Source organism: Arachis duranensis, chromosome 10, assembly GCF_000817695.3.
Source record: "Arachis duranensis cultivar V14167 chromosome 10, aradu.V14167.gnm2.J7QH, whole genome shotgun sequence".
In the NCBI taxonomy this organism is placed as follows: domain Eukaryota; kingdom Viridiplantae; phylum Streptophyta; class Magnoliopsida; order Fabales; family Fabaceae; genus Arachis; species Arachis duranensis.
The window spans coordinates 8,633,207-8,644,827 of record NC_029781.3 but is presented as its reverse complement, the minus strand read 5'-3'; the positions used below and the strand labels follow the sequence as shown (position 1 = coordinate 8,644,827).

Genomic DNA, 11,621 nt, shown 5'->3' with positions numbered 1-11,621 from the left:
AGGAGTGTTAGAGTCAGTAACTTTTGTGATTTGTAACTCTCAAGTAGTTATTAATGATGTTTTTAATAGTGTGAAATTTTATCTAATGGTGTGGAATTACTCACCTTTCTTTTGCTGGTTACATACTGGACCAGAATTTAATAAAGTTGTTGGCCTGGCCTCTAGACTTTTTTATATTATCTCACAATGTTAAAGTAACTTGTTTATAAATCTAAAAATGACAAGGATTTAATTTAGAGAAAAGCTCTGCATACAAGTCATTAGGGCTTGTATGCTTTACAAGTTAATTAACGAATAAACCCCAAAAACGCGATGCAAGGTCTACGTTCTTCTTCTTCTTCCTCTTCCTCTTCTTCTTCTTCTTCTTTTCTTTCGTTTCTTGCCTTCTCTTTCTCCTTCTTCTTCTTCTTGCTGCACGTTCTTCTTCTTCTTCTTCTTCTTCTTCTTCTTCTTCTTCTTCTTCTTCTTCTTCTTTTCTTTCATTTCTTGCTTTCTCTTTCTCGTTCTTCTTCTTCTTGCACGTTCTTCTTCCTCTTCCTACGTTCTTCTTCCTCTTCCTTTTATTCTTCTTTTCTTTTGTTTCTTGCCTTCTCTTTCTCCTTCTTCTTCTTCTTGCTGCACGTTCTTCTTCATCTTCATTTACGCGCTTTTCTCTCTGTTTTCTTTCTTCGTTATTCTCGATTTCTATTTTTTTTACATCAAACTCTGAAATCGTTTTTGAAGAAGAAAAAGCAGCAGAAGATAAGGAGGAGAAAGAGAAAGAGTTCTGAAATATGCATAAGGTGTGCTTCAATGAATTTTTGGTGTATTTCTTAAATTCTTTGGGTGTATTTTTATAATCCTTTGGGTGTATTTCTGTAATCCTTTAGGTGTATTTCTATAATCGTTTGGATGAATTCCTGTAACCGTTTGGGTGTATTTCTGTAATCCTTTGGGTGTATTTCTGTAATCGTTAGGGTGTATTTCTGTAATCGTTTGAGTGTATTTCAAAAGTTCTATTATCTTTAAATTTGGCAAGAAAATTGTTTTCATAGAGGAAGAAGAAGAAGAGTCGTTCATAATGCATGGTGAATAACGCGCTTTGGAAACAGGAAGTTGTTGAATAATGTTCGTTTTATTTACTCTTGAATGTGGAAGTGTGTAATGCGTTAATTAAGTGTAATGCGTGTGTTTTATTGGACTTGTAAGACTTGTAAGCCAAAAAGACTTGTATGTGTAGCAGGTCTCTTTAATTTATCTTTATTTTTATTTGTTAAGATTTTTTGTAATTAAATATTAGATTCATTCTTAATTTTTAGTTCAATATAAAAAATGTCTATTTTTTTAGATTTAAATATAATTTTTCTTTTTATTTGTAAATGGCGTAAGGCTATTTTTAAGAATAAATTGATTTTTCCTGAAAAAAAAAATCAAGCTGAGTTGCTAAAGCAATGGGAGAAAAAATTAATTTCCAGTCTTTCGGGTTGACAAACAACTGTATTGGTGAAGTGGGCTCAAAATTATTGTTTAGCAGCTCATCCCATACTGCCAAATAACTCTATACTTGAATACCAAAAAAGAAAACAAAACTATATACTTTAAAAGATAAAATTACCACTTCTATCCTCGATTCAGTCAACTGGCGTTGCTCATACCCAACACATAGAGTAATTACACAGTCATTACAATTACAATTTCAAGCCTTCCAAGAGGCCCGAGAGACTCTTATCCTATCCGCTTTCTTTTTCTTCTTCATCTTCTACCTTCGTTTCACTCGTCACTCTTCACCCTCAATTTTCCAATTTCAGAAACCCTTCAATTTCAATAACACGATGGCAACTACAATTTCAACTCTCACCCTTCGTTTCCCTTCATCCTCTTCCCCCTCTTACCCTACACCTTCCTCTTATCCTGCGCTCACCAAACCCTCCGTCCACTTCCGTTTCCACAACAACCATCGCTCGCTCTCCCACCGCACCACTCACCTCCGCCCCCTAGCCGCCGTCGCCGTACCTGAGAACATCGAGGAGCTTGGCACCAAGATCTCCGGCCTCACCCTAGAAGAGGCCAAGGTCCTCGTCGACTACCTCCAGGACAAGCTCGGCGTCTCCGCCGCGTCCTTCGCCCCCGCTGCTGTCGTTGCCGCACCTGGAGCAGCCGGCGCCGCCGAGGCACCCGCAGCGGTGGAGGAGAAGACGGAGTTCGACGTTGTGATCGAAGAAGTTCCGAGCAACGCGAGAATCGCTGTGATTAAGGCTGTGAGAGGATTGACAAGCCTTGCGCTGAAGGAAGCGAAGGAATTGATCGAAGGTTTGCCGAAGAAGTTCAAGGAAGGGGTTTCGAAGGATGAAGCTGATGAAGCAAAGAAGCAGCTTGAAGAAGCTGGTGCCAAAGTTTCCATTGCTTAGGGTTTGTTGCTGTTATATTCTGATTTATTTTTGTGGAATTTTCAGAGAGAACTGTTAATTTTTGTGTAATAGATAATGTTTCTTAGTAAAAAAAATGTGTAATTTGATTTTATTGCTTGTCTCTATGGGTTTGGAATCGAATTGAAATTGTAATGAGTTTAAAATGAGGAGCTTTACTTAATCTACCTTTGTTTCCATTGCATTTGAGGTGTTTGTTGAAATGTCTACTTGGGTTTGCACTTGATAGCCGTTTATGGAGTTTGGATTACACTAATTTGAGTTGTGTATGAAACTATGAATTATTATGAAATGTACCACCTTAGGATGAGTTGAATATCCTGCATAGGCTTTCTCCAACAGTTTCATTTGATAGTGAGTGGAGTGATATGGTTTATCTTATCCTCTGCTATATGTGTATCCTATCGTTCAAAGTTGGTTTCTCTATTTAATAAAATGATGTTTTGAAACATCTTAACAGATCAAGTAATTGTTGTGTAATAGATATGCTTAGTAAATGTTATATTGATTTTTTCCGATAAATTTTGACAATCCAAATAATATTTTACTCCAAATGAGTCATGTTTAATATTTCAAACATCAATATGAGATGGCATTTTTATTTTTTATTATTAATAAATAAGAAAAATGTTTTAATTCCAAGCCATGCTCTTGCATAATGACAATTGTTGCATGAGTGATACGGTGCAAGAAGTCAAGAACATTCACTTGTTACAGTGCACAAAAAATATGTTTTTGCATGAGTTGGAATTAAAAGATTTATTTATTCATTAAAGAAACGAGATGTCATGCAGCAACCAAGGGTATCCAATATCCATGAGATTATAAAACTCTGCATATAATCAGTAAAAAAGAGAATTAATACTCAGATTAGTCCATAAAATTATGCTTGACTCTCAATTTGATTCCCAAAGTTTAATTTACTCAATTTGATTCTCAAATTTAACATTTGTGACTCACACTGATCCTTGATCTTGTTTTTGTCATAAAACTAACGACTAAAGACTTCTTAATGGTTATTTGATGTGTCGCTTGAAACTTTTTGAAACCTTTAAAGCTGTTAGTGATAAAGTGTGATTATCGTCATTCTATCTCAGCACGCCCTTAGTGGTTTTGTGACAAAAATAAAGTAAAGAATTAACGTGAGTCACGAATGCTAAATTGGGAATACCAATAAATTAAAGGTGAGTTCTAACCAACCCTCTCTATTTCAACATGTAAATTACCCTTCATGACGTGGCATGCTTTAATTGAATGCTTAGTTTTAGTTTGAGTTAATTTAACTCAATAAGAGTTAATATATTAACTAAAGTAGGGTAATTTTATAATTAAATATTTTTATAAAAGGGATAAATATATAATTTCTATAAACATTAAAAAGTAAAATTGTGTAGAAATTCAATTCACTCCGATCCCATTTCTCTCTTAAATTGAAAGAAAAGATCAACTCAACTCTGTACAATGGAAAGCTGTTTCCATTTCCAATGAAGATAATTTTGCTGTCGAAATTTCAAGTTCAGTGTGACTAGGGATTACTTGTTGCTGTGTTGTAATGTTTGTTGAAATTTCAGGTTTAGTGTGAATGTGTGATTAGGGATTACTTGCTGCTGTTGAAATTTCAGGTTCAGTGTGATTAGGGATTACTTGTTGCTGTACTTGCTGCTGTTGAAATTTCAGGTTCAGTGTGACTAGGGATTAGTTGTTGCTGCTAGCAATGCGGGGGTCGGGGTATCATTTGTTTTCCTTTAGTTTTGTGGTTTCTTTTCGGTAATCTTTTATCCTATGTTGTATTTTCCCCTTCCTATCAAATAATAGCTCATATAAAAGATTCACTAAATTAGAAAGATCTTTCCATGCATAAATTTCAACAATTGATTACGAAGTGTAATATTACAGTTGTTGGTTGTCTGTATAATCTTGCTTTTCGATGCTCAGTAGTTTTACATCTTTCTTTGCCAGCTATGAAATTTTGCTCACATTGGATAAGGAAAAGCACAAAGTGGAGGCTCGAAAATATTATTATGTGTTCAACAGTCTTCTATATTGCTTGCTTGTTCTGCATATATACTGGTGGGTGATGATATTTCGGATGCTTGTTAGACAACTTCAAGCAAGAAGAAAAATTAGTGATGATGTTCGATCTGGTAAGTTGAAAGATCCTGGCTTGCTAATGTAAACTCTTGATTCAAACAGCATTGTTCTCAATATGTTTTGCATGCTTAGTGTGTTCATGGAAGTAGACATGCTGTAGAAGTTCTGGCATAATGTGTCATCTGAATCTGGTATCTGTATTGATATGGTAGCTAGGTTTTGGTTGACTTCTTCCCCTTAAATTGCTTCCTTCAATGTAATTGTATATGATTGTAGGACATCTTTGTGCCTAAACACATTGCTGTCTGCAGTTTACTTTTATTCAATAAATCTTGATGGATTTACGTCAACTATATTGCTTTATCTTCAGTAGTAGCTTCAGCCTGTAAAAGTTTCAAAAGCTTAATATGAATTTCTTCCAACTGATTATTTGATTTCAAACTGCTTCATTTCCATTATGCAGATTCAGAAGATGAAGATAGCCATGAAGATTGAGATGGAAAGCAAGACCATAATGTAATCTTAAGGCAATGTTTAATTTTGAATGGTGGCAACTGACAAGTTGTTTCACACTTTGGAGTTCTACAAATATAGTCACATTTTTATGTGGAATCATGTTTAATATAGTAGTTAATTCTATAACACTTAAAAGCTTTAGAAGGGTATTCCACAAGTAAAATGGCTTGAGCCATTGACACTCATCAAGCCATTGCCTCTCTCGTGATGTATGTTTTGAACATTGTGTTTCTCTTTGAGGCAAGATGGAATTCAAAATGTCCATTGTGTTAGGTTTCAATATAAATAGATATGGAAATTATAGGCATCTGTATTAGTTTTATTTAATCTTGTGTGTGTTTTCCTTAAACTGAGGTAGATGTTGCCTGGTTTCTTTCTTGTCATACTGATTTCAATTCAGGCAACAGATGCTAATTTCAACAGGCAGAAAGTTGGAGAGAATTTTGAATGTTTTAAACTATTAGTCTACGCATTTCACCTCCTCGGATTGAGGTTTGGTGTCTGACATTTTGATGTGATGATAATGTCTTTTTTTTTTTTCGTACTTTGGTATTTAATTTCCTCAATTTAATTAAGTGTAAAGCACTAGTAACAGGAATGTTTTCTATTTCTTTCTTGAAAAAAATTGATTCAAGACTTGGTTGTCATAGATATTAGTGGTGCTGAACTTGGCCAACATTATGTTGATTTGAATATTATAAATTCTAATTCTAATGAAAGAAAAATAAGTCAAAAATGTTTGGAGCAATGTTACAGGATCAACACGATTTATTGTTTTTATCCAACAATTAGTCGATAATAATATTTAAAAGTGTGCCTAAATTCTAAAGACTAAAGACTCCTATTCTACTTGACAAGTATACTGAGCCAGAGCCTCAATGATGCTACCAAAGAATTTGGAACCTTCATAACCATTTGTAAAAATACCAAGATAATTATGGATTCGATCACTTAAAATATCAAGCAACATTCTAATTGTTTTAATATGAAAGCCGAAAGAACTATATAATCCAAAATGAAATAAATATACTATTACCGGTCTGATGAGTATGAAGTAAACCCAACTACAATAGAATAGGGGAAAGGGCAAAATGATGTCATGCAATGGGAGTGTAAATTTGCAAAATTAAACAATCCTATAATCAACTCCTGCCTTGTGCATACAAGTCATTAGCCAAAAACAAACTCTTAAATGAAACCTTGATTTGTAACAGATTAGTTTTTGGCCTGTCAGATTGAGATAACAGGTTAAGATTAATTAAATCATTATTCAGCTAGGTGTTAACTTTGACGCATAATTCCTACGAACCGTATCAAATATTGACAAATGTGCTTTTCTTTCCTGTGCATTGGAGCTAGGGGGCAGACAAAACCCATCAGATAACTAGGTTATTGAAAAACCTACGTAACATAATTCTTTTGTTCAAATTAGGGCAGTTAAAGAAGAAGTGCTTGGATCACTCAAGCAACATTATAGTACGAGAAAGCCCAAACTAAAGGAATACTTATGCTAATGACATTCTGAGGAATTAAAATCCAGAATGAAAATTTACAATTGAAACTCTACAATAAAGGTTTTGATTCCTACTCGATGCTGTGGTAGAGGCGGTCTCTTTTCCAACATTTCATAATGTATAACAAAGTTATCCTGCAAGGATTTTTTTTTTCATTAGAGGCCTAAAATAGGATCAGGGATAAAAGGAAAATAATAAACGTCGGACCACGAGATATCATTTTAAGAACACTACAAATACTATTATGTATAAAGCTAACCTTGCGAACAGTTTCAAATGTGTTTGGATCGAAACAGTGATAAGATCCTCTCTCGTATGTGTTCATTCTAACAAGCGTCTCCATGTTGGGAACTCTTATAAACCAGAAACGATTGTCTTTGTGATAATACCATCTTCTATTGTGCCTGAAAGCATCAATCACCTACCTTGTTAGAAATTATTAATCAGAGGAAAACAATTTAGATTTTAATTCAGGAGTTCCTGCCAATATAAGTTTTGCTGTAGGAATACTTAAAATCCGTGACTGATAAACAAAGAAAGGTTGCCAAGTATTGATTGATTTAACCATTAATTGCTCCCAAATTGTAACAATCCCAACATAATTTGGAAATAAGCCCTAACCACAGAAAAAAAAATATATAAATAACAAAAAAAAAGGATGAATTGTAGTTTGAAGTATTGTTTCTTTTACCTTTTAGCTTTCTCTTTTTAATGTAAATGATGTTAACTGCTGCAAGAACTACCAGTAGGAGCATCAAAAATGCAGAAACAGATGCTAGTATAAAAATAACTGGATTGCTTTCCTTGCTTTTATCTTTTGTCTGTTGGTCACAAGGACCAGATTCACATAGATTTGGATTTTGCGCCAACCTAGCATCATTCAGTAACAAGAATCAAGTTAAAGTGAAAAACTACATTTAGTTTGCAATCTCTATGGAGGTTCTTACTTTCAAGTTTCCATGTGTCATGATTTAAACTTGTATGAATGTGTATAAGATAAAAGAAAAATAATGAAATCAAGAAAATAATAGTTACATGGAAGGTATTAGTACATTCGCTACATGTAAAATATTTTATGTGAAAAGTATACCCGTGACGTTCTAGTATGCTGAAATTGATATGTGATACTACATAATTGTAGAAATTCATGTAACTATGTAAATAACAGGTAGTGCTGATTCAGGGTATCAAATTAAATAAGAGTAAGATACATACCTAAGTGATAGTACACCTCCACTTAACTTTTGGAGAAGTGCATTTGGAATTAGACCTGTGAGGTTGTTATTCGGCAAGTTTCTAAAATAGAAAATGCTTCTTTATTTTTTTGTAACAACAAAATCAATAATTTATATTAATGCAGAGAGTATGAAATAAACTTACAGGACTCTAAGCGATGGCAGGTTTTCTATCAGAAAAACAGGTATCTCCGCAATTAAGCTATTATTTGATAAATTCCTGACACAACAAACTCAAATCACTACAATCCAAGTGGAGGATAGGAAAAAACATACAAAAATTCAAGGAATTTCCATTCGAGTCACTCACAAGGACTCTAACTCAGTAAGCTTGGAGATATAAACTGCGATGTGTCCAGTGAGTCCTCTTGAAGATAAATTCCTGCATGAATTTCCAAATACATTATAAACGGTTCATTATACTTAACAAATTAAATCTATATATGCATATTTACAAGGATGTCATTCTTGGGGTGCCATTAAAATAAAAAAGGGAGTTTTAATCCCAACATAAGCCTAGTAACCCTAAAATCTGGAAAACAAAAAGCTGCATACATTACAACACTAGGCATCAATAACAAGAATGCAATACTGTATCAACTATTTCACAGAAAGCAACCCGACAAAAAGAGAAAGGATTTTTGACAAACATTGCTAAGTAAAACATGAAACTAAGGATTATGATAACAAAGCTAGTGAATTCTGAATTGGCATGCATGAAAAACCAGACATTGATCACACATAGTAAATTGCAAATTTGCAAACTTTGAAAGCTGCAGAACTGGGAATTCAAGTTTCATAGGCATACAGTGTATTAAGCTGCTCGGAGAAGTGCTGAACTGTCATCGAGACAGGAACGAGTCACCATTCTTAGAAAATCGTGTTTGCTTCTTCTTCTTGCTCTTTTTAGAGGTGTTGAGGAATGAAGAGGAAGCTTTGGTGAGAAGGATGAAGACGATGAACAAGTTAAGGAAGCCATTTAATTCATGTTCATCACACTTGGTGGTTACTGCAGAGTGGATAAGGGATTCTGCAACGCAATTTCATATGAGGGAAGGATACCGTGAGGAAGGCGGTGCTGCTTTTGACGACGGTGGCGGCGATGCTTTCGAGCACGGAGATGACACGATAGACGGAGAGAATGGGGCACCCAATGAGGCGGTTATGCTCGGGGGTGGCGGCGACGGTGCCGGAACGGGGGAGGAAATACAGAAGATTAGGATTCAATGGTTCATTGTGTGGGAGTATGATTTGGGGGAAGAATCAAAGACCGAATTTTTAATATTTTAGTAAATTACATAATCATCCACTTTGGGTTATAATTTAATTACTAATAGTTTAATCATAGTTAATATAACAACTAATTAAAAAATGACATGTCACAGAGATAAATTATATGTTATTATAAGAAGAGTAGGCTAAAATTTACCTAAATTAAAACTTAAAAAGTAAATTAAAACCCACTTCAAAAATCAATTAGAATAACTCATAAAATAGATTCACACCCCATTAAAGTTACATATTTAAAGTCTTTCAAATTACAAGTTTATTTTGTTTTTTGCCTCTCCTAAAATTTATAATTTTTTGGGTCTTGAGCTAGATCTAGAGTTAATTCACCTTCGTTTAGCCGTTAGAATTAACCCAATAAGTCATTCACCATCTAATTGAGTTTTTCTTTTTCTTGTCTTTTCTCATCCAACTTCTTGCAGTGTTTTGTTTTGCTTACTATTTATGAGTGCACTATTTCATAAAACTGCAATAATAATCAAACTACAAATTCTGAAATAAGTAATGCAAATTTGTCTACCCACTCCACTTTAGTGCCACACTGTGCCAGTTATTTCTGCTACAACATACAGAAGGGAGTTTTAATACAGAAGTGATTATGTTGACATCCACGTTAGTACCAGCATACATTACATCTAAACAATGTGAATAGAAAATTCACAACCACACAGAATCTGAGAAAAAAAAAGGAAAACAAGGCACAAAAAGGGGCTCTCTACTCATCCCATTCATCGTTCTTGTAAGATACAAGTGTATCAACCTTGTGAATCTGGATTAGACAAAACCAACAAAGTTATCAATAGCCAATAAAGCAAGATCGGGTGGCATGTGTAAATGTAAAATCACCGAATTGCGAATGTCATATTCACCTTGGTGTCAAAGGAATGCAACTTCACCATTTGTGGATTCGCAATAAGTTTTGGATCACTCTCAATCCAAGTGAATGGGACTGCAAGATCCTTGTCAGTGTATGCTAACACATCAAAAACACCTGAAAGATCAAAAGATAGTGCAACCATATGGTCAGTAGAAGAGGAATGTAAAAACATTGGATATTCATAGAGAACTTCACAATTGCAGGTGATTCTTACAAGGTTCATCCAGGCAAGGCAAATAGGTGATGCTTGAAGCAATCTGCCTCATAATTGCTTGTATCTCTCTCATAATTTCTTTGTCACTCTTTTCCCTTGATACACTGAAGGATTAAAAATATAAATCAATTAGGAAGAAGTTTAAGTGCAGGAAAATAGAAAAGGAAATTGAAGGTAGAATACGATTTTGTTATGCCGGTATTACCCACCCCTTCTCGACAACCTCGCTATCGGTCTCAATGCTGAAGTTCCACCTTTCAAGGACTTCACCGGTGGCCTTGCTCATTATAACAAGGACAATCCTCTGCAACTTTCCAGCTTCAAGCCATTCTTTACAACATTCATAATTCAGACACAAGCTCAATCATCAGCAATGGGGCGACAATTATATCACAACAGAAACTACTTCACTCTAAAATTAAGTAGGCAACTACTTGTTTAAAGCATTTTACACGATGACCATCAACTTTAAGTCTGAATCAAGTTTAATCAAACCTCATTTCACTAAAACTTCAAAATCAAAATGAATATCGACCTTAAGATTGAATTAAGTTTTATCAAACCCCACTTCACTACATCAAATCAAAATGAGCATCGACCTTAAGATTGAATTAAGTTTAAGCAAACCCCATTTCTCATCATCATATGACATCTACCTCAAGATAATCAACCCCGATATCGGACGAAGCCAAACCAAAAACGAACATGTAGATCCCCATTCCTTTAAAATCTCACATAGCATGATTAATTCTTTTCCGAAATGACAAGCATAGTTGGCTTAAAAATGATTATAATGCTATATGTTTGAACATAAAACAAAAAAATTAATCCAACAACACACATAGTTCCAACCACACAACGATTCAATTACTTTTAGGTCACAAATTACCAGAGAGCTGAGCAGTTAAATTGGCTATAAAAGATTTGACACCCTCATCTTCAGTAAGCAACATTGGGAGACCGTATTTCTTCACCTTCACAAAGCTTTCTTCTGGATACACTCCTCGGTTGTAAAGGATGCTGAACAATATTCCCACTCATTAAGCTCAAATTATAAAATTCGAAATTTATTCATTTATTTCTAAAGAACACATCCCAAAAACTTGAAATAAAAATTAGTGCCGGCACAGAGGACCAAACCTGTTAGCAGCATATCCTGATGCAAAAAAAAAAAGAACACAAAAGTTAAAAAAAAAATCAGAAATGGGAGAAAAAGGAACAAAAAGAGGGTGCTTATGAATACCGAAGAACTCGCTAACAATTGCTGCAGAACCACGTAGGGTGATTATGTCTTTCGTAACCGTTCTTGCGGCCATGGCGAATTCAGTCCAATTTGTTTTGAAATGAAGAGCGATAGTTCTGATCAACAAATTTGTGTGGAATTGATTTTGGTGAGGAAGAGGAATGGGCGCTTGAAGAAACAGTGATGAGTGTGCAGTTTGAAGTGATTTTGAAAAGCGGAAGGGATAAAGGGGCCAATAA

At 34.6% G+C, this 11,621-nt stretch overlaps 3 protein-coding genes across 8 annotated transcripts; 1 reads left to right on the top strand and 2 right to left on the bottom strand.

Annotated features, from left to right (window-relative positions):
- The first annotated feature begins 1,644 nt into the window (after positions 1-1,644).
- LOC107468943 (50S ribosomal protein L12, chloroplastic) lies at positions 1,645-2,589 on the top strand. Its single transcript, XM_016088322.3, has one exon. The coding sequence runs from the start codon at positions 1,812-1,814 to the stop codon at positions 2,385-2,387; it is 576 nt and encodes a 191-aa protein (XP_015943808.1). The 5' UTR covers positions 1,645-1,811; the 3' UTR covers positions 2,388-2,589.
- Positions 2,590-5,846: 3,257 nt separating this feature from the next.
- LOC107468937 (probable LRR receptor-like serine/threonine-protein kinase At1g05700) lies at positions 5,847-9,000 on the bottom strand. 6 transcript variants are annotated; one of them, XR_008004515.1, is made up of 8 exons: positions 8,570-9,000; positions 8,217-8,293; positions 8,072-8,143; positions 7,907-7,981; positions 7,742-7,822; positions 7,218-7,396; positions 6,786-6,930; positions 6,167-6,660 (listed from the first exon to the last, which is right to left on the bottom strand). XR_008004515.1 is itself a non-coding variant. In XM_052255854.1 (6 exons), exons 1-6 carry the CDS (start codon positions 8,605-8,607, stop codon positions 6,881-6,883), a joined length of 495 nt encoding a protein of 164 aa, XP_052111814.1. In that variant the 5' UTR covers positions 8,608-9,000; the 3' UTR covers positions 6,696-6,880. The 6 variants fall into 6 exon arrangements, 1 of the variants encoding a protein (XP_052111814.1); XR_008004514.1 differs by lacking the exons at positions 6,167-6,660; positions 8,217-8,293 and adding an exon at positions 5,847-5,915; XR_008004513.1 differs by lacking the exon at positions 8,217-8,293 and having other exon boundaries at positions 6,167-6,689.
- Positions 9,001-9,523: 523 nt separating this feature from the next.
- Positions 9,524-11,621, bottom strand: LOC107468947 (mitotic spindle checkpoint protein MAD2). The gene is made up of 7 exons (XM_016088329.3): positions 11,383-11,621; positions 11,280-11,295; positions 11,029-11,159; positions 10,349-10,469; positions 10,140-10,243; positions 9,918-10,039; positions 9,524-9,817 (listed from the first exon to the last, which is right to left on the bottom strand). The coding sequence occupies exons 1-7, from the start codon at positions 11,453-11,455 to the stop codon at positions 9,764-9,766; spliced, it is 621 nt and encodes a 206-aa protein (XP_015943815.1). The 5' UTR covers positions 11,456-11,621; the 3' UTR covers positions 9,524-9,763.